Source organism: Meleagris gallopavo, chromosome 11 (genome assembly GCF_905368555.1).
Source record: "Meleagris gallopavo chromosome 11, MGAL_WU_HG_1.1, whole genome shotgun sequence".
In the NCBI taxonomy this organism is placed as follows: Eukaryota; Metazoa; Chordata; class Aves; order Galliformes; family Phasianidae; genus Meleagris; species Meleagris gallopavo.
In genome coordinates this window covers 22,913,434-22,935,079 of record NC_139414.1, presented here as the reverse complement: position 1 = coordinate 22,935,079, position 21,646 = coordinate 22,913,434, and the positions used below count along the sequence as shown (strand labels likewise).

The 21,646-nt window shown below is 50.5% G+C and overlaps 2 protein-coding genes and 1 long non-coding RNA gene across 16 annotated transcripts in view; 2 read left to right on the top strand and 1 right to left on the bottom strand.

Annotated features, from left to right (window-relative positions):
* MED12L (mediator complex subunit 12L) overlaps positions 1–876 on the top strand; it is a 104,690-nt gene extending 103,814 nt beyond the window's left edge. For all 14 annotated transcript variants that reach the window (XM_085233336.1, XM_085233334.1, XM_085233329.1 and 11 more), the window contains one exon: positions 166–876. In XM_085233336.1, the coding sequence (XP_085089462.1) occupies positions 166–215 (50 nt within the window). In that variant the 3' untranslated portion in view covers positions 216–876. The remainder of the gene's footprint in view (positions 1–165) is intronic.
* IGSF10 (immunoglobulin superfamily member 10) lies at positions 562–14,900 on the bottom strand. Its single transcript, XM_085233323.1, is given in 7 exon segments — positions 562–4,940; positions 5,632–6,523; positions 7,150–9,456; positions 9,459–11,321; positions 11,828–12,218; positions 13,085–13,214; positions 14,710–14,900. Coding segments are annotated over 7 exon segments (7,683 nt in total). The 3' UTR covers positions 562–3,031.
* A 165-nt stretch (positions 14,901–15,065) lies between these two features.
* LOC146543657 (uncharacterized) lies at positions 15,066–19,800 on the top strand. The gene is made up of 2 exons (XR_014885656.1): positions 15,066–15,204; positions 16,360–19,800. It is a non-coding gene; the product is annotated as an uncharacterized LOC146543657 (long non-coding RNA).
* Positions 19,801–21,646: the final 1,846 nt, after the last annotated feature.

Genomic DNA, 21,646 nt, shown 5'->3' with positions numbered 1-21,646 from the left:
GCCGCCGGGCTCTGTGTGTCACGGAGGGCCGCGGCAGGAGGGCCGGCTGCCCCGCACTGCTGCCCACCGCTCAGCTCGCTGCTTGTGGGAGCGACTGGCGGCGCTTTGCTGCCTTAAGGCGGTGTGCTGCCTTCTGCCCAGCACTTCCCTTTGCTTTGGCACCAGGTAACCAACCGCAGGGAGTGAACCAGTATGGGCATCCTTCACACTTCTGAATCCAAAGGCGGGAAGGAGGCGGACCGTTCCGTTTGCACTGAAGAACAGAACATTCGAAATCCAATGCACTACTTATTGCTAGAAAGGAAACCTTCATTTCCTTCTCTTATTATTTTGGTCATTATTTTTCGTGCTGCAGTTGATGTGAGTATGTAACGAGGTGGTTCTCGGGGGCTTTGAGTTTCTTTGCTTTTAATGAGATTTAAATGTAAGGACTTGTGGACCTATCTGAAGAATGTTATTGCAGATTTTATGAATTTGGTGCTTTTTTAGGTCCCGTTCCTTTTAAAGAGGACAAAGAATGTTGGGTTTGTTTGTTTATTCGTGGGAAACATTCTTTTGTTATTTATTTTTTTTTTTTAAGAACTGCACTGGACCAAACTGCTGAATTGAAAGGCACTCCTGACCTTGGCATAACAGTTGATTTGTTCATTAAGATGTTCACCTCTTTGTTTGATGGTAGAACAAGCGTTGATTTGAATTGTGTTTCTTTGACTGTAATTTTCATATGCACTTTATAAAGTTCTTTGTTTAAAGTACCAATTCTCTCTTGCTCTCATTGTGGTAAGAAGGTGCTGAAGTGGGTTTATTGCTTGTATTAGAACTTCTTAAATTTATATTAAAAGCCACAATGTAATGTTAATAAAGAGACTGAAAGTAGCAGCATTTCTTACATGTGGTCTTTGTGACATCCCCCCATTGGTGATCTGTTGCAGGAGTGCAGCGGGCGCTGAGGAGGGCTGGGCAGGGCTGTGGGGCCGGCAGGAAGGTGGGTCTGTCTGGCTCTGGGTGGTTCAGCGAGGAAATCCCACACTGGGTTTCACAAAGAGGGGGTGACAAAGTCCTTCCTGCCACTTCTGGAGCTGCTGCCCGCACACTGCGCTGTCCTGCACGGGCTGTTCCTCTTATCTGTGTGTCCTTTTTACTGTTAACTTCAAAACTCTGGGTTGGATGCTTCATTTCTGGCCGAGCTTCAGTGGTGTAATGTTGGTTCTGTGTGAATCAAGATTAACTGCAGAAATGAGCTCTGCGCAGAAGCTCTATAAGTAATACCACGATGCTCTCCTTTATGTTTCTGGGTTGGCCAGGAAGTTAAGAACTTTGTGCTCATCATAACTTCTGTATTGTCTGCAATAGCAGGAGTTGTTCAAGCTGTAAGCTGTTATATTTGCCTTATGTTATCTCATTTATAAGAATTAATCATATAAAACAGGTAACGTTCTGTGGATTCTGATTGTCTTTTAAAGTGATCAGATAAGTCTAACTAAATAAAAATTATTTCAGGGTGCTTTTTCTTTTTTTTCTTTTTAACATGGATTTTCTTATCCCCAGTGGAAGTGTACTGTTCTTCATAGTAGATAAAGTTGTCACAGATGCTGACAGGTGAGATTGGTGTAACCCAGCCTGTGTGGCCACTCCTCTGTGGAAGGAAGCACACAGCAAACCACGTGCAGCTGATGTTCAGAAATGGTCATGCCAGCACAAAGGCTGTCCCAGCTGAGTACGAACTCTTAGAAGAACAAATAAGTAAGATACATCTCCAGCTCGATCGTAACGTGGTTAAATGAGATGACAGAATCTGCATGTAGCTCTTGGCACTTGAGTACTTTGTCACTGATGAGAACTTTGTGTGTTAATCAGCCACTGCTGGGGGATGTTGCTGCGGGAGGTTCGGATGCTGCGTAGCACTGAGGAGTTTCATTGCAGACTGTTCTATGAGCGATGGGTGTTTTATCCCAGAAGAGGTACGTTACAGTTCTTGAACTTCTCTGTTGTTATTTTAAAGAATGTGAAGAGCTAGACTTGGTGAGCGGGGGGTGGTGACCCTGAGCTCTCCAGATGCCTGTCAGGCTTCCTGTAATGATAAGGGAGTGCTTTCACCAACAGCAGTCCCTGCTCTGCTCTACAGCTGCTGCAGGGCAGTGTGGTCCCCCCCATGGCACGTGTGTGTCCCCAGTTGGTGAGTTTAGGGGGAAGGACTCTTCTGGCCCTTCTGTCCTTTTGTTAACGCTCTTAGGAAGAACGTGAGAGAGACACTCAGAGCTGTAGTTACTGATTGATAGTTATTTGACCAGTCCAGTTCACCGTTCAGTTGTGCAGAATGCATGTGCAGCCATTTCCCTCTGTTCTGAAGGCAAAAGGTCTCTTCTTAGACCTACCCAGTGCATTGAGAAAGCAAAATTCTCAGTTGACATGCAGACTGATGTAATTGTTTTCTAAGTGAGAAATCTTTAAAAGAAATTTTGTGACAATTGGAAAATGATGCCAACCTGGACTAAAGCCCAAATTCTTCTGAATGCATCCTCCCAACCTTCTGCACAAAAGACTGCGAATCAGTCTTCACTGCTTGTTTCACCAGGGAATGTTTATTTTTAAAAAATGTACCAAATAATCTAACGTGTTAAGAAGGTAATCTGCATCACAATACTGCTCTTTGGTCCTTGGACATTCTTGCTTTCTGATCCATGCTTCTGATAGCTACGCAAGGTGAACATTATTAATCTAGTTTGAAAACATCAATCCTGTACAGAAGTTCTCTAGGTACATTTCTAGAAAGAAATATCATTTAATATTCCAAGTTTGCTGGCAGGGCAAAAGTGCCTCAAGTTCAGTCCCTTCAATCACTGAATCAATGCTGGATGGTAATGCTAGATCTAATTTCCTTTTTCTTTTTGGTGTGATCATTGCAGACTGAATCCTGTAAATGTATTTAGGCACTTATGTGCCTTTGGCTGCCTTTGATGAAACTTATTCCAAGAATAAACTCAGTCCAGCTGTATACTTGCTACCAATCATTCATTCTGTATTTCTTATTTCAAATGACATGAACGTATGTTACTGTGAAATCACTGCCAAGATGGTTCTTTGCTGTGCACTTGTACATTCCAGAGTCTGATGGCCGGGGGTTCTGGATGATCAGTGTCCCCTGGGGATGCAGCAGTTCACTGCCAGATGCTCGGCCAGGGTTGCCTGTAGAAAGTATGGAGTGGTCAGGTAATTCCCATGTAATTTCTGGCTTTGGTATTCCCAGCGCCGTGCAGCTGAGCTGAACTGCCGCACCGGGCATTGCTCTTATGGTCTGCGGGGGTCTGTTTGTAATCCTTGGAGGATAGGCTACAATGGTGACAGGAACGGTTACAGACGAATCTCCGGCGGGGTTATGGGCCTTGCACACGTAATTCCCTCTGTCGTGAATGGTAGCTGCTCGTATCACCAGCGTGCCGTTTTCCAGCAGAATGTGTCTGCTGTTGATCTGAGGGCGGTCCAGCACGTGGCCGCCTGGGAGAGTCCACGCCGTGCTGGGTTTGGGGCTGCCGTCAGACAGGCAGTGAAGCGATAACGATTCCCCGCCGATGCCCCTCACCGGCCCCTGGGGGTAAATGAGGATGGTGGGCTTCTGAGCAACTTCCAGGACGATCAGCTTTTCGATGTAGCCGACTTGGTTCTTAGCTGCACAGCGATACTTCCCGGCTTTGTCCCTGCTGGGGTTGCGGATGGTAAGGGTTCCATGGCTTCCTGGGAGGAACTCGGACATCCTGGTCCCCTGGGAGAACCACGTGCCATTGGGCAGCATCCAGCTTACTTCAGGTGGAGGGTTTCCATCCACAGAGCAGTTCAGTGTGGTTGTTTTTCCAGGTTTTGCTATTATTTTTTCATTGAATGGATTTTTAAACATAGGTCGCCTTAGCATTTCCAGTACCTCCAGCCGCACCACCAGCATGCTCTCTCCCCAGTCGTTCCGTGCCACGCAGATGAAATCTGCAGTGTCGGAAGGCCTTAGGTTCCGGATTTCGAGTGTTCCATTTTTGTGTACGACAACCCTGCTGCCGTAGTACGGAGCTGTCAGGAAAATGTTATCGGGCATGATCCACATGATCTGGGGGGGAGGCGTCCCTTCTGCGCTGCAGTCAATTTGTTTCTTCGAGTGCCTCACTGCAGTCACTTTAATGATAGTTTTGTTCGTGTATAAACCATTTATGATAGGTGGTTTCGCGACAACATCCAGTTTATACAATTTTGTATCATCCCCTCCAGCATTACGAGCAACACACATGTACTCCCCGGCATCCAGCAGTTTGGCTCGGCGGACTGACAGGGAGCCATTAGTGTGCAGGAGGTGCCTGTCTGTGGAAGAGGAGATCATGTCACTGGAGGGCAGCAACCAGAATATTTTTGGCTTAGGTTCCCCAGCAGCTTCACAGTCCAACAGCGCCGTATCCCCAGCTGTCACTTTAATGTAGGTCTTGTAACTGTGCTTTATCTGAGGGGCTGCCGTGACGACTGTGATGCGTATTTTCATTTCATCTCTCCCCAGAGTGTTCTGAGCGTAGCAGGTGTAATCTCCCTCCTCTGTTACCCCAGCTCTGTTGAGATACAGCGTTCCGTTGTCAAAGAGGACGTATCTGCCAGACCTGTGTCCGCTGTCATCTGCCAGCATCTCGTTGTTGATCACTGTCCCGTCCGGCAAACTCCAGGATATTTCTGGTGCAGGTGACCCGGAGGCCTTGCAGTCCACCTGGAAATCTTTTCCATAGGGCACCAGTTTCTTGAAATACTGTTTCTGGTCAATCTTGGCTGGTTTCATTGCGATGCTGACTTTCATCAGTATCAGATCATCTCCAATTTTGTTTCTTGCGACACACAAATAGTCCCCCGCATCCTTTTCAGTAACTGCCTCGATAACCAGGGATCCATTGGGGTACACGTGGATTCGACTTCCCATTCTGTTGTGGGGGGAGAAAGAGGAAAAGAATTATGGAACAAAGTTCTGAAGGTGGATACTGAGTGCTGGAAGTGGCTTACACTATTAACTCATTAAGTATGGAGTGAGCTTTTCTCCGTGACTTCCTAATTTAAAGTTATATTTCATAAATTAAAAATTCCTCACGTTATATATTCTGTATCAGATACCTCACTAATTTAAGCACATTTTTAAAGGCACTACGCTCATGTTTCAGCCCTTCCGTTTTCCTAGATTTCTTTCCTTTACTGAGAATACCAAGGCTCTTTTCCTACAACGTTGGGATGTAAATGGTGGTAAATCAAATCTGGGTGCCTGCAGTGGATGAAAGAAACAGATAATGGAGCTGGGTCCTTCAGGTGTTGCTAAATGCCTACAGTGAGCCAAAGCTGATTTGCACGGTATTTCTTTACATCCTTGCCAATGCACCTCTGCTTCAAGCACCTCTTTTCCTCCTGTGCCTGCATTCAGCTTGAGGGGCTGAGAATATCACTGGTGCTGGAACGTGCTGCCGTTCACTCTGCTGTGATTTCAGCCAGGAGAATGCCGCTGTTGGTACTACAGAGCTGTGTTCAGAGGTGCATTTAGCTCTTAATGGATCGTTCTCTCACACCAGCACTGGAGATGTTAGCGTGTGAATTTTCCAAGAGCTGGGGAAGAAAACAGGCTCCTACCTGTGCCACCGGTCTACGATCGCCTTGGATGGCAGCCTCCAGATTATCCTAGGCTGGGGCTCCCCTGTGGCCGTGCAGTTCAGCAGCAGTTTATCCCCAAAACTGAGCTGGGTCATGCCCTGGGAGGCGGCAGTGATCCTTGGCAGTGTGTCCCGGTGCCGCACAGTGAGGGTCACCACCCGGCGCTCCGAGCCCGTCGAGCTCGTGGCGATGCACTCGTAGTTTCCGCTGTCGGTGGGCACGAGGCCGCCGAGCCGCAGGGTGCCGTTGGGAAGCAGCAGCACCCTGGTGTTCACAAACTGCAGGGGCTTCACCACCATCCCTTCGGGGAGGACCCAGTGGACGCGGGGCTGAGGATTCCCTTCTGCGGTGCAAGGAAGGTTCAGGTCTTGCCCCGCCGTAGCTGTGATCTGCTGTCTCTTTTCCTCCAGGATGACGGGAGGGGCTGCGATGACCTGCAGCTTCACATTCAGCGTGTCGGTGCCTGCTGGGTTTGTGGCCGTGCATGTGTAGAGGCCCCTGTCGTAAACCGTGACGTTCTTGATCATTAAGGTGCCATCCGGCCACACGAGAACTTTCTGATTTCCCTGGGAAGAGCTGGAAATGTGCGTTTCATTGCCCAGAACCCACGAGATGGAGGGAGGAGGTCTGCCCTCGGCCGGACACCTCATGGCCACGGGCGTCCCGGCATGGGCAGTGAGGAGCCGCGTGCCGCCGGCGATGCGGGGTGGGTAGGCCACCACGGCCAGCGTGGCCAGGAGCCGTGCCGTGCCCAGAGCATTGGTGGCGGTGCAGCAGTACTGCCCGCCGTCCTGCAGGGCTGCCCGCGCGATGGCGAGCGTGCCGTTGGGCAGCACCATCCACCTGCTGCCGCTCGCGGGGGCATCGGTCTCTGCGGGAGGGAGGGACAACAGCACGGCATCAGACCTCTCCATCCCACCTTGTTTGGCTCTGTACCCATATACGCTTTCCTTATCCTGGTCTACGTCGCCCAAATACCCAAGACAGTGGTGGTAAGAAAGGGAGAAACAATAAATCCTGCATATGCAGTGGAAAAGCTTCAAAAGAAAACCAAAACTAAGTTCCTCGGTAGAGACGAGGCTTGGCTACAGCAGGTAAGGTTTTGTGTAGCCAGAAGTACTTTGGTTCAGTTGTGTGCAGGTGTTGCAAATTCATAAATGTTTTGCCCTTGCAATAACTTGATGTCATGGTTCATTATGACAGATGTTCATTTGTCTGACTGTTCTGAAGCAGCAGGTAACGTGCGAGAAGAGCTTTAATCTTCTCACAGTAAGCACAGAGCTTCTGTTTACATATGCACATATTTAACATTTCCCTTAGCAACTGTTTCATAGTCAGTATTAAGGCACTCCAGCAAACGTGCTGGGATGTCGTTTTTCTCACTATTTCTTAGTTTGTGCCATAACTGGTCCTTCGCAGTACTTCTAGGCAAGCACTACTGACTGCAGCATGCCAACACCTGCCAGACTGCGCACCCGGAGCTGCTGCCGAGCTTACCTGGGGAGATCTTGGTCCACTCTATTGTTGGCTGGGGGTTGCCTGTAGCTTCACACGGAATGAAAGCATCTGAGTTGGCCAGCACCGTGAAGGCAGCTAATTTTCCTCCAATTATTCTGGGCTTTGTGAAATAGTTTCTGCTTAAAGAGGACAAGGACAGAGGGATGCTGGTGGTGGTTTTGTGATGCTGTCTCTGGTCAGACCAGCCGTCGGCAGAGCTGCCCCACAGGTGCGCACGTGGAGCAGCCACCTGCCATGGCATTGGCACGGTCGGCGTGTTAACTGTTAAGGTTTTGCCTCCCCATTCTGCAGATGGCAGCCCAGCACCGATTCCCCCCACGGGCAGTGCTGGGGTGGGATGCTGCGCTCGGAGAGCTGTGGTGCCCAGAGCTCTGCTGCTCAGCTCGGAGCTGCCCGGGTCCATGGGCCGTGCCACGGGGCTGCCTCGAGTGGCCTCCCTGTCTGCCCACAGGTGTGGCCGCTCGGGCGCAGGGGTGAAAGCTTTGAGGTGCTGAGCAGATTCTGAGCGCGCTGCGGCACTGACTGCAGCAGGATGCACTCGCTTGGCACCGAGAGGCGCTGAGGGCAGCGGTGGGGTTGGGGTCGTTGCAGTGGGGGTTTGTGGCCGAGGGCTGCGGGGCAGCAGTGACGCAGGAGGGGTGCTCACCCCCATGCTGGGGGCCGCTGCCGTCTGCGGGGCTGTGGTGGGCCCGTGCTGTGCTGTTCCCGGTGAGGTGAGAGCCCGTAGAGCTGTGACCCAGCCTGCGGGGGGGCTGTCGGACCCCGCTGCTGCAGGTGCGTGCCTTGTGGGCACAGCCGGCGGGCTGACTGCGGCTGTGGCGGCTGAGGCTGTGTCTGCTGTAGTGAGGGCACCCGTGGTTGGGCTTTGAGAAGGAGCTGTTTTAGGGGGCTGCCTCCTCCTCTGGCCTCTCCTTCTTCCTGTTCTGAACACTTTTTGAGGAGCTGTAGAAGCTGCAGTTGCTGGCTTGGGACTCTCTCTGCCCGTTCCTCCAGCTGTGCTCGTTGCAGGGCTGCAGTCAGGGGGCTTCTCTGACGCACTGCTGCTGTCAGTGGGTTTGCCTAAAGATGGGATGGTACCGAGGCCCGCTGAGATGGGTGTGAAGGGCAAAGGAGAGACGTGGGGTCTTGATGTCACTGCTGTAGTTTCAGGAAGCAAGACTGATATCTCTGTTGGTGGAAATGCACCTGTCCTCAGTACTTCCTTTTGTGTGTCATTTCCAAAGAGAAGTGCTCTTGTAATTTTTCCTCCCTGGGAGTTTTTGGATGAGGATCTGGAGAAGACCAATGGGGGAGCAGAAGCAGTCCTCGTGCTCATCATGTGTGTGATTTCTGCAGTGTGAGCTGCGCGGGTTGCAGATGTTGGCAGCCTGCTGCTAACAGGCCGTGCTCTGTAAGTGCTGCTGTGGCATGGAGCTCTGCTCTCTGCTTCCTTCTCGGCAGCATCTCCGGTGCTTTGAGTAATGACAGGCAGTGCTGTGGAAGCGGCTCCTTGCCTTGCAGTGGGTGCACTGTTCTCTTCCATGAGGAATGCTGTGCTCTGAGCTGTGCCTGCTGAGTGCTCTGAGGACATATCTGTAGTAGAGGGGGAGGACAGAGGCGCTTCTGGGCTGAGCGGGTTGATGCTGCTGTGTGAGTTGTTCAAGGCAGGCACGTCAGGGCTGTGTGTTGAACTCAGCAGGACAGCTGGAGCAGTAGCTGTTCTCCCCCTGGCAGAGCCTTGCTTCCCTGAATTGCGGCTGTGCTCTCTTGTACTCAGACGTCCTGGCCTGACCATTTTTCTCCTACCAGAAATTTTCCTCCTTCTCCCATATTGCTGCTGGGCCCGAGGTGTGTGAATTGTCACATCCTGAATGATTTGAGTGTGCTGATGAGTAACGACGTTTGGGCCCAGTGGAAGTGCAGGAGTTACAGGTTTCTGAGCACTGTGGAAGTGAATGTGACCAAACTCAGAGTTTGGCTTGCTGATCATTGCTGCAGATGCCTGACCACCTGTTTTGGTGGAAATCTTATCAGTAAACTCTGTAAAACCATGTATCTCACCTACTGCATTTTGGGAAGTTGCAGGTGTGCTGCTGTCTGTAACATTCCCCGTGGTGGTCGCAGGTACAGCCTTTAAATGCCCACTGCTACGTTCTCCAGGAGATGCTGATCTTTGCTGAGCACTGATGAGTGCGGATGTTCTGCTCGCTCCCTCTGTTGCCGTCGGTTGCTTCCCGCCGTTTGCTGATGTTTGGCTTAAATTGGGTCTTTCCCATGAGTCTGAGGTTGTGGTCGTAGGGTTTACATCTGCTGGTGTGGGGCCGACGTATGGGCTGGGCTGTGGGAAGGGAGCGGGTGGGGGGGTCCCGGCCCCGCGGGGGTTGTGCTTCCATCTCTGCTTCCCAGGGAAGACATGGCGGCCCTCTCTGTTACCACTATCATGAACTCCTGTTCTGGAGAGATGGCAGCGCCGGACGTTTCCTCCTCATCCGCAGGCACCGTTGAGAACTCACGGACCTGAACAGGCGGGTTTGTCTCCACTTCTTGTTTTTCTGTCCCAGGTGAGTTCCTCTTTGCTTTTTCCAGAAAGGCCGCCCAGCGCTGGGGGTTGGCTCTCTTGGCCGAGGAGCCAAAGCGCCGTCGGTGCCCCCTGAGCCTCCTGCCGGCTTTGTTCCTGTGCTGACGGGACGTCATCCTCCTGCGGCCGCTGCCATTATGGGCGCTGTGTGTGCCCTGCTGGCTGCGTGCTGGGGCACTGGGCTCCTGACCCATCCAGCCCAGCAGGGCAGCTGAGGAGTTCTGCCTTCCTCTAACTGAGGGCAGCACTGCATCGCCAGAGCCATCGCTCTCTTCCCTCTCTCCTGCAGCCATGGGTGCTTTCTGTGGGGTGCTTTTGTCCTCTCTAACCAGCACTCGGAAAATCAAAAGATCAACACCATACTGGTTGGCTGCAACGCATCTAAAGTAGCCGCTGTCTCGCTCTGTTACCCCCTGTATTCTTAAGGTACCGTTGTCAAAAATATGTTTGTTTCTTACAGAGTGGTGAAGAACCACTCGTTCAGGTAACACCCAACTAATGGCAGCATCTGGAACAGCGGCAGAGGTACAGGGGAGGTCCAGAATGCTGCCAACCGCTGTGGAAAATTGGGCCCCATTTACACTGCTGTGTTCCACATGAGGATCAACCACAGTGATTCTAAACGTGAGGACATCTGCATCGTTACGATTTGTGCCTATGCAGTGATAGAGCCCAGTGTCAAATGTATCAGCTGTTCGTAACGTGAATGTCCCGGACTTTACTACTACAATTCTGCCATCCTCACTGACATAAGGGGCTCTGACTTTGCTCCCATCAGCCAGTATCCACTCTATTGCAGGAGCTGGCTCCCCGACTGCTTGGCAGTCCAGTTGTACAGTCCCCCCGACTGGAACAGTGTGCTCTGTTTGTGTTTTGTTGTCCCTGGAGATCACTGTCCAGTTATTTCCCACTTTCTTTTGGTCAACAGTGGGCAAAACTATCTCAGCATCAGTGAAGTACTGGATGTGCAGCGTGCTAAGCGTGGTTGCTGTCCTGTCAAGCTGCAGTGCCACTTTGTTTTGCATTAACCATGATGGTTCAGCTCTGAGTTCAGCCTCCACTTTGGTGAAAAGTTCATCTTTTTCAAAGTAGATTTGCTTATATTGGTAAGTGATGAAAGGTGTTCCAGTTGCGAGGGCACTTCTTTCGAGTTTGAGGGGAGAATTACTGTACAGGGCCAGTATGCTCCACAGCTGCTGAATGTCTCCGTAGGCGATGTCGCACACGAGAAATGATGAGAATGATGTTCTGAGGACTGTGACGTTGTCCTCTTTGTCAAATGAGATGGGAGACATTTCTTTTGGTTTCTGGACATTGCAAACCAAGTTACCTCGATTTCCTCCTTGGTCAGTCATGTTCAAAACCATGGATCCTATGGGAGCTAGGAAGTCCTTGGGAGATACAGAGCTGAAATCCCCATCCTCTGGCACTGTGAGGTTTTTGAGTTTCAGGCTATGATGTATGACTGGCTTAGTGCAGGTTAGAGCTGCAGGAGGAATACCCACAAAGTTCTTCCCTTTGCAGTTCCTGGGGCTGGCACAGACTGGGCATTGCTGAGCACCAGAACTTCGGTCTTTTTTGCACTTTATGACATCTGAAGGAAAGAAAAACACAGCATTTGTGGTACAATTTTTAGTATTAGGACCAAGACTCTTAGGAGTTAAACAAACAAACAAATCCAAAACAGATGCTGGGGAGTAACGTTTTAAGTAGAGGGGATAAAAATAAGAAATAATAGAAGTGCAAAAGGAAATGTCAGATTGACGCAGGCATGCTGTAATGGCCTGCTGTTCACAAATGGGTCACTGGCAGCTGTAGAAGAGTGACGAGTTCCATGTAGCTGCTTCTGCTTTACATCAATTAATTTGCTGTGATATTCTAGGGGTGTGGCACAAATAATAACACATCCAGTACACCTCTGAAAGACTGATATGTAGGTGGTGTGAGCAGGTCGATCATCACATTTGAACAATTAGAGATACATCAGATGCCATTGCATTTCCAGTCTTCCCTAGGAGTGTATTTCAATAAATAAAGGACAGTGCTATCAGGAAGATGCTGTAAGGTGATTAAAAAGAAAAAGCAAAGCCTTCAGCTCACCCGGCCTCTGTTTTGCCCATTCTGCAAACCACTGTAGATGGCAGTCGCAGGACCATGGGTTCCCATGAAGGTAAATGCTCTCCAGCTCAGACATGTAGGAAAACATTTCTCGTGGTAGCGAGGTCAGCGCATTGTCAGACAGGTGTATGTGCTTTATGGAGGATACTTTAAATGTTTGGAGGTAGCTCAAGGTGACAAAAGTGTCCGGATGGAGCTGCTTCAGGAGATTTCCTTCCAAGTGGACCAACCTCAGTGATGTGAGGCCGTAGAAAACGTTGGGATTTACAAATTCAATTTCATTGTGGTCCATGTGCAACCGGACCAAGCTCTTCAGACCATAGAAAGCATCTTGCTGAAGAACACTGACCTTGTTGTAGCTCATTTTTAAGACCTGTTGGCAAAGAAGCGATATTATATTGCTGTTAGGCTCCCAGGCCATTCTGATTGGTGGTTACTCTGTGAAGTACTGCAACAGACCAGCAGGGCAAATGGATGGGAAAGAAGCATAGGAGGAATTATTTGTGGTTGTGGGAGGTAACAGCTGAGCTCTCGGGCACAAGAGTGGCTTTCACGAGGGTTCATGGAACCTGGAGATGTGCACACTCACCCGTTAGCTGCTTTCAGTCTCTCCCTCCTCACTCTCGTACTCCAAAGCAATCAAGTCATCGCTGCGTATTCTGAGCACCTCAGGCCTTTCATGGTCACAAATGGTCACAGCTACAATGGTTTTACTTTTCTGTAATTATTAACAACAGCTCTGGATTGAAATTTAACTGGAGAGTAACTGTTAACTTGATATGGAATTGGTTGGGAATGGTTGGTCATAAATAATCATTCAATTACTTCTGTGTGTATGACTATCCAGATGGCAAACGCAGATACTAGGTAGATGGATGCTATACTAGCTGTGACAAATTAATTGAAGACTGCAGATGCAATACTTGGAGCTCTGCAGCCTTCCTCACCTAGAAGAAAGTCTCAGTTGCAGCTGCCAGTTAAGATACTATGTCGGATATCTGCCAGTATGTTCCTCACTCTCTTGCTGCTACACCTGAATGCCCACCTGGGAAGGAAAGGCATTTCCCATGAGGGCAGTGGCTGTTGGATGTCCTTACCTTTCACAAGGATACGATTAGGAACAGGAAACCAAAAGGCTGAAGGCGGCTGGGCTGCTCCCCCAGACTGGTATTGCTGCCTGATTCCTTAAAGGTCATAATGGAAGCTAAGGCTGAGTTATCGCTGACACTTCGTCCTTACCTGTAGTGAACGTAAATCTCTGAACACCTTCTCAGGGATTGCATTTATCTCATTGCTGTGCAGCATCAGTAACTCCAGTTTCTCCAGGCCGGCAAAGTCCGTGTCAGTCAGTGTGAGCAAGCTGTTGTACCTGGAACAAACAGCATTCCAGACCTGCCTGTGTCAGACAGCCACCCGTCTTGTTTTAAAGCAAACTAACCAAAAACGAAAGAAAACTCTCTGAAATGTGTAAAGGGAGACAGCACTTCTGATAGCTAAGATGAAGTTTTATGTATGTCATACGTTCATCTTAGCACAGATTTGTTAACTTGTCCAGGGCAGCTTCCTGAAGGCTGTATTCAAACTGGATATGGGAAATAATTGCAAAAACATGCAGACAAGAATGCCAGTTTGGGGCTGCAGGGTACCGCGGCAAGGGGTGCGTGTAATGGCAGAGGGCTGCAATACCATTGCCTTTCTACATCGTACTGTCATGGAGAAGACCTGGAAAGGCTTCCTTTGCAGTGTGAGAACAACCCACACCGAGTGCTGCCCCTGACCGTGGAGCTGCAGCCCTGCAGGGTCTCACTGTCCTCTGCTGCCCTTCCTGCCACCCTCTGCTCTTTCCAAGTGTGCTTCTGGACCTTCATTTCCTCTACATCCTACCTTGCTGACACGGCTTGACCTCCTTCTCACACAGCCATCACAACTCCCGTGCCCGTGGTAACGAGCAGAGATTAATTCCCCAGTTAGATAGCTGGCCTGTCTGTCATAGCAATGAGTGCTGCAAACACGTCCTTGGGCAACCACAGCCCTCCAGAAGTGCTGGTGCTGAGCTGCAGGCCTTCATACACTGTGCTCCTGGGAAATGCTGCCAAACCAAAGAAGGAAAAGGGAGCTGTGACCAGGGGAGCTGCCTGGCAGCAGGGCAGGGGAAAGCTCCCATGGAAACCTCCTTTTGGCTTTTTTACGTACACCTTTGGACAATTTAATGCCACGTGTATCCAAAGTGCTTCTGGGGCCAGCCAGACATGGCTGCTGCGTGGCCATTGGGCTGCATGGCAGAGGATGCTTGCAGGAAAGCCCTTTGACAGACCTGTCCTGTGTGTAATCTATTCCCTGCTCCTTCTGATCACCTAAACTGGATCATTTTGGCGGCTGAAATATTCAGGTAAATGCTATTTCCCATAAGCTGGATAAATAACAGTGTAGAAAACAGTATTACATGACATTCTGAAGTCATATCAGAAGTCTCTGAAGATTTGAACACTCATGTTGTGTTTCTGGCCCCTTTGGATCTCTGAGCTGTCTTTTCCCAGAATGAATTATCTCTGTTTCAGACCCCTTCAGAGTTCAATGTTACAGATGCAAGATATTCAGATAACATAAAAGAACTCATTTAAATCCAAAACTTTTTAAGGTTCTCGCATCCGCCAAACTTCCGCACAGTGTTGGAGGTCTTACACTTCGCTAGCTCCCACTGTCTCATTGCGGCCACCTCTGAATAACGCAAACCATTCACCGAAGTTTCATTTCCCCGCCCGCGTTAGTTTCTAGCCCTACAGCTGGGAACTCTCAGTCATTACTTGGAGGAGCAAAGCGCTGAAAGATACGCGTTCGGAGGTGCGGCGCCGACCCGAACGTACCCCAGGTTGATGCGCTCCACGTCCGGAGCGATGCGCGGAGGGACGGCGGTGAAGTAGCGGAAGGTGCAGTGCACCTCGGCGGGGCCGTAGCAGGCGCAGAGGCGGGGGCAGGCGGCGGCCAGGGCGGCCAGGCGGGCAGCCAGGCAGGCGGCGATCAGCGGCCGCAGCCAACAGCGGCGCGGGGCGCCCATCGTGCGGGAGCCGCTGCGGGGCGGCCGTCACGGCGCGGGGAGCGGACGGGACCCTCCTGCACGGGAAGCAAAGCCGCGCGTTCGGAGCGCTGGCCGTGCCGTGCCGTGCCGTGCCGTGCCGCGCCGCGCCGCTCCCGGCGACGAAGCTTCGCGGCTTCAAAGGAACGCCGGCCCGCCGGGCCGAGCCGAAGCTCTCGGTTCTGCGCTCGGGTTTCGGATCGCTGAAATAAATCGCGTTGTTCTGAAGAAGCGCCCGCACGCCCTTTGTTTGAGGCAGACGCGCACCCCGCGCCGTCGCTTGCAGGTAACGTGTAACGTCGCGACGGAGAAAAAGTCGGAGCCGATACCCCACGGCGGTCCGGCCGTTTATAAATCTGCTAGCAATTTGTCCTCGGGAGGGAACACGTCAGCTCCTTTCGTGCCAGTAATTACTCCACACGACTGTCACTAATTTCAAAGCCCCTCGCGACACCGCCGCACCTTCCCTCCACTCCCCGCCTCCCCCCGCCCGGCCGCGCTGGGGAGCGGAGCCGGCACCTGGCCTGCGCCCCTTCCTGCGCCAGCAGAGCCCCGGCGGGCGCTGCCCCGGGGCCGGGCCGGGAGCGGTCAGCACAGCCCAGCCCGACCCGGCCCGCTGCCTCCTCCTCCTGCTGGCAGGCGGGGGTCGTGGCTCCGGGCTCGGTTCTGCGCAGCGCTGGGCGCTCCGGGACCCGCGGACCCCCGCGGCTCGGCTGGAGCGTTCCCCCGAGGCAGCCGCCTACGCGAGGAAGGAACGGCACCGCCGAGATTTGGCATCAGGAAGCGAACGCTCTCCCGTACTTCCCCCCCGGCAGCCGCCGGTGACACTACAAATTCCCAGCTGCCTCGAGGAGCGATGTTCCTCCACCGATGCTTCAGCTCCTCGTGTTTTCCTGAATGATGTTTGTAACAGCGGTAAACTTAATCGGCGGCATGCTCCTGTGCAAAGGCTGTGAGGGGAGGTTAGGGCATCGCTGCATGGATCGAGAGCCGTGAGACCTTACAATTGCATTTTAAAAGGTGCCTTAATTATTGGTAGACGATTATGTCTTCATGCAGTCAGTGTTACGTGAAGTTAAATGTGAGCCCTCTGATCCAAAGGAAGTTTCTGGCACAGAGTTATGAGCGGGGACCTTTGAGGAAACCCATCTCAGAGTGGCACTGCAGGGCCCATGGCCTTTTTCTCCTTTCTCAGTGTCTTACTCAATGTTGGTATCTGCCAACGCCATCCCTTCTACCAGCAAGACCCACCAGGTCAGAGGTTCTCTCCCAGCCCTCAGTTTGCCCTATTACAGCCTAAAGCCCCTTGGCGCCTTGGCTCTGTTCAGCTTTAGAGTCCCTTTACACTGAGGTCAGTGGGTGGGACGTGCAGCATGCTGCTGGCTGTCAGTGCAGCTGGTGTCTCATCTGCTCCGCCACGACATCATTTCTGTCTTTGCAGAGCAAACAGCTGCTGAGTTTTGGTGCTCCGGGTGAGACGTGGATGGTTCAGCCACCTCTCAGACACTGCATCACACGTTTGCTGCTCTGTCCAAATCAGTGAAGAATCAGAAAACGAGTGCCTTAACGACGTCACATAGACCTCCTGCAGAAGTATTGCTGTTATCTGCCTGAAAAAGGATTACTGGTGATTGTGTTTGATACAGTTGCTAAACTTCTACCAAAATATTTGTCCAAGGAACATCTGTGCTACCTGCAGCAGAAGTCACAACGCTCTAGTAGGTTCCTACTGACTACAGGCAGCTGCTGCTTTCTTGCAGGTCAATATTCAATTCTCTGTGTAAGTTCATGAATAGATCTGCCTAAGCGACTCCAAGTCATGCCTCACCACTGCTGTGTGGATTTTCTGCAGTCAGTTTAGCAGGTCAGACGAGGGCTGCTCTCGAGGCACGGAGAGACTGCAGAAGGAAGCAGTGCCTCCAGGTGATTGGCGGAGCGATGCTGGGTGCTGCTCACTGCCAGCCGGGCTGTGAGGAGCAACCGAGGGTGGGCACCTGGCTTCCAAATGGCCCTCCAACAGACTGTCCCTGGTGACCAGAATGCAATAAGCATTTTCAGCCAGAACGTTTGCCACAGAGCTTTCCGCTCTTTCCATGGAATTAGTATTTGTGTCAGGTAAATACTAATTTTGCCAAATGCATCAACACTCTGTGAATAAAGCCGATTCACGAAGTCGGCACGAACCTCTTTAGAGTCCCCGTGCTGTGATGGCAGCCCGTGTTATCATGGCAGTCATGGCCCTCATGGCGCACAGGGGCGGTCTCATGTGATTCAGCATGGGAACACCGGTCAGTGTGCACTGAGCTACGTGTGCTGCCCGGCACCTCCAGAGCGGCAGCACAGCTCCGCTGAGCACCGCTGTTATGTTCTCTGCTGATGTTGGTAGGTGCTACCTTCATGGCAGCCACCAGCCACCGAATGCTGCTTCTCTGACTGATAAGGAAAGTGTTGCAGGGTTACAATCAACATCCCACTACAACTGAATTCCACTCTGCAGGGCAATGCTGAATTCCTTTCATCAGCTGTTTTGTTCTTCTGGATTACTGAGGACTTCCAGAGCAACGCATTGTGATGCTTTGTGTAAACATGGTGTGAAGACATGTACAAATGATAGGTATGTCTCCATCGTTTTGTGGCAGAAGAGGGACTGAGGTTTCTTCTGAGAGCGTTATCCAAAAACACATACTTGAAAGCTGCATTAAAATTGAATGCACATATGTAAAATACACGATGTACTTTAAAAAGCTTTAAGAAAAGGGTATTCATTTATGGACACACTATGTGCTTTGTAATTAGAGCCCAACTCTTACTCTGCTTCTGAGAAGCACAGTATTAGATTACAACAACCCACAAAGTTCTCCTTCCATAAGGCTGCTGAAGTACATGTGGAATAGTTTCCATTATAATGTGGCTGTGATTTAACGGGGCTGCCTTGCAGAAAGTACAATGGTTCTACAAACCCATGCTGCTCTTTCTGTTTTGCTGGCAAATTTGTTTCTTTAGATGGAATTCATTACTGGGGAGAATCAAGGGAGCTTTTTGTTAACTGAAACTCTATTTTGGCAAGAAATTGTGGTTGAGTGTAAACACAGTAGCACTGGGGAGAGGAACGAAGAAAATGCTTTGGAGATGGGCTTTCAAAGCAGATTACACAAATCAAACGTAGAATAGAGTTTCGGTTGTTTTTTTGTATTTTTGTTTTTTTTCCCAGTTCATATCCTACCATACGTGTCATGACTTAATTTGCACGAGGAAGGAGGAAAGGCAGTATTCTATAACTCCAGTTTGTACGGGTTTTCTCCTCCTTGAAGCACGGGTAACACGCAGCAGTCAGGCCAGGTCCATCGGTGTGATGTCTGCTCTGTCCTCGTGCCCTGTGCTCCCTGCCATGCCCACGAGGAGCTGTGCTTTGCAGTGCTGGGGATGCAGACTGATGCAGGGGGCGGCGGGAGGCACAGCTGAGCCTGCAGGGTGCGGGGCTGGGCGAGCACTGCAGGGTATGTGGACATCTGCAGTAGAGTGGGGCATGAGCCAGCTCTCCTGAACAGTAGTTCAATGCATCAGTGTCAAATCTCTGCTCTGAATTCTGGTTCTGAGACCTTCTTCAAGGAAAGATACCATTCAAGCCAAGCAGAAGGCCCTGGAACCAAACACTGCTAGTTTATTACATGTGTCAGCGTTACTGACAGCTCTGTGTCCTTGGGAAAGCCAGTTCTATGGAGTCAAACATGCACAGACTTCTCAAACACACACATGAACCCACCCTCCAGCAGTGTGCATCTCCTGATGCTTTTATTTTGCTTCTCAATTTTTCTTCTGACTTTTTTACTCTCATTATCATCTTTGTTAGAATGAATGAGCCAATCCAGTATGACTGAGGTTTTGGGGAACGATGTCACAAAAAGGAGATGATGCATGGAATGAATGAATCTTCCCTTCACTGATGGGCTGTTCTGAAGACCACTGTTCCACGTGTTCCCATCCCACAACATTCCCACGCTGCCTCACTCCTCTCTGCCTTTTGCTGTCCCATCTCTCCACGTTGTGCAGGTCTCCTTGAAGGCTGTTTGCAAAATGTTTTCACATTCTGTTTTTTTCACAGCTTGTTGCTGGCCAAATTCTTCCAGTGCCAGTTCACTGTGTGGTTCCGGATCATGTGTCTTGTTGCCCAGAATTGGACTGTCTTACTTAAATATGGGAGTAATCCCAAGCAAAACAAAAGAAATGGTAAAGCAGCATGTCAGTGCTTTAGGAATACATTGTTTTAAACTCATGTTGGAAAAGGAAAGCCTACAGAAAGGTATGAAGTCCAAATCTACCCAAGAATTGAGTCCGTTGCAGAGCAATGTCTCCCCAGGGCACAAGGCTGCCCGCTGTCTCATTCTTCTGCGGCAGTCAGGCAGGAGGAATGGAACCTGCCCAGAGCATCAGCTGTCACACGGCCAGCAATGGGCTGAGCTGCCGCTCCAGAGCCCTCTGCTTGTACCAGGAATGATTTTCCCCTGAAAAGGTTATGGCTTCTACTGTAACTTATGTGTGGAAAGGCCTGAAGATGCAGTCACATCTGCCAGAGATTTTGAAGGCTGAAACAACAACACCGTGAGAAGAGAACAGCCGCAATACGCACTGCTGTGCCTGAGCGAGTCCCTGCCCAACGCGCTCTGTGGAGCAGCTGCTGTGCACACACAGCCCTCCATTTGTAAGGAAACCAGCTGGGTCAGCATCGCAGGACAGGGCTGTAAGCACAGAATTATGCAGCGCTTTCTGTAAGGTGTTTCTCAGCTTACCTCAGCCTAACCTGGATCAGATCTCCGGTATCAGCATCTCTTCTGCACAGTGGAGCACTGTGCTGTGCAGGTAAGTGCAGATCTCCGCTCCTGAAGGAAAAGAAGATCTCCTTCTTCAGCACTCTGCTTCCTTGAGTAAGGGAGGAGCAGAGTAAGCTGTGCTTGAAAGGTCGTGAAGAAACTTTGGATGGAATGTTTGGTGAATTCAAGTTCTTAGACACGAAGGGAAAGTTCAGCGAGGCTCACGGGGCACACGCTCTCCACAAGACTTCAGGTAGCCCTACCATATTTTCCAAAGCAAATGCTGCAGATTTGAGACCTGACCACAATACCTCCAGGGTCAGAACCACAGAGAACTCTGGCATCCGATGGAAGCTTGTGCCCTAAGTCAGTTTATTTAAGCAAGCTTTAAAGCTTTTTCTCTAGACTGAAACAGAGGTTACAAGCAGAGCAGCTAACAGAAGCATCACAAGGCTTTGGTAAGGACTGGCTCAGTGGGTTGTTGGACAGCCTTGAAATGAATCGCGTGGCTCCGAAAGTGCCATGGTGGGAGTCTGCAAAATTACACACAGAGGTACAATTCTTCTGTGGCTCGGGGCCATGCTCAGGCACTTCAGTTTTATTGTGATGAACTGGACAAGCTCCCAGCAAAGCATCCATCGGTTCTGCAAACGCAGTCAGTGTTTTCAAACTGCTGGTGTATTTGTGCAAATAATACGGGAGCTGTAAGTTACGTCTGCTTTGTGCAGTGCTGAGCTACATACGGGCTGCAAGAAACCAGGCAATGTGTCTGGGGAATTTATGTATCAAGGACTGGGTTTTTCTCATTCATGTGAGTGAACGCATTCAGGTATGCTGTCTGAATGCTGAATGCTGCTAAAGCTTAAATAAATATTTCCATTAATATGGAGAGAGCAAGCAGCTGGTCATGGGAAAACAGATCCCGCTCCCATTTCCCAGGAGCAAAATCCTGTGACAATAATCCTGTCACAGTTCACTTTTACTCCTGTTGAAGTTAATAGCCTTGTTAACTTCACAGTGCACCTCGGGTTGACTGGTCCCCTTTCCGCTCCTGCTTCTTCTCTGTGGCATAACACCGACATCTCAGTGGCTCAGGGGATGCTATCAGATCTAGCTGTTTTAATTCCCATTTCTGTTCCAACAGTGCTGGCTGTAAAATGACCATAAAATTAAAACTTAATCAACATAAAATATTATATTTGCATTTCTTTCTCCATGCAACTGCAGCAGAAGGGCCACTCCATGCTTGCTGCCCTGCCCCAGGGTGCTAACAGGCTGCAGCTGGGTGCTGACAAACCAACTAACCAGCAAACCAACAGGCTGCAGCCAGGCAGGCTTAGCCCTCTCTAGTCCTGGATGGGGCTGCTGGAGCTCTGTGTGACAGCAGCTGAGCAACGTCCGTGGAATTTACAGTGTGAGAAGCAGTGTAAGTATCATGTGGTTCGGTTTTGTTTGTTGCGTAAGTACATATATATGTATTTTAATGATAAAACCAGAGAGTGAAAACTTATGAGTGCACATGGTGTGCTTTTGAGAATTAAGATGAAACTGCCAATCAGGGCTTAACAGTCCTCAGAGTACTTCATTCTGACCTTGAACTGGTCAGAACTCAAGGCAGTTGGTCAGTACAGGTGATGGAGCAGGCAGAGCAAACAGGTTCCCAGAGAGGCGTGCGGGGCTGAGTGCACAGAGAGCTGGAGGTGTGGCTGAATCTCACCGTCCTGTTTGCCCAGCACTGCCCCGTGTGAGGAGAGGGAAGCAGGGGGAGATGAGCAGCACAGTGAGCTGGACCTGGAGAGGAAAGGCTCTGGAGATCAAAGCATCTCCCAGGGAGGAAGGGTTCTGCAGCTCCCAATGGGTGAGTTTTGAAATCTTTAGGGCTTCTGTTGAAGGTTGTTGTTCCTCTCAGGGCAAGGTGCT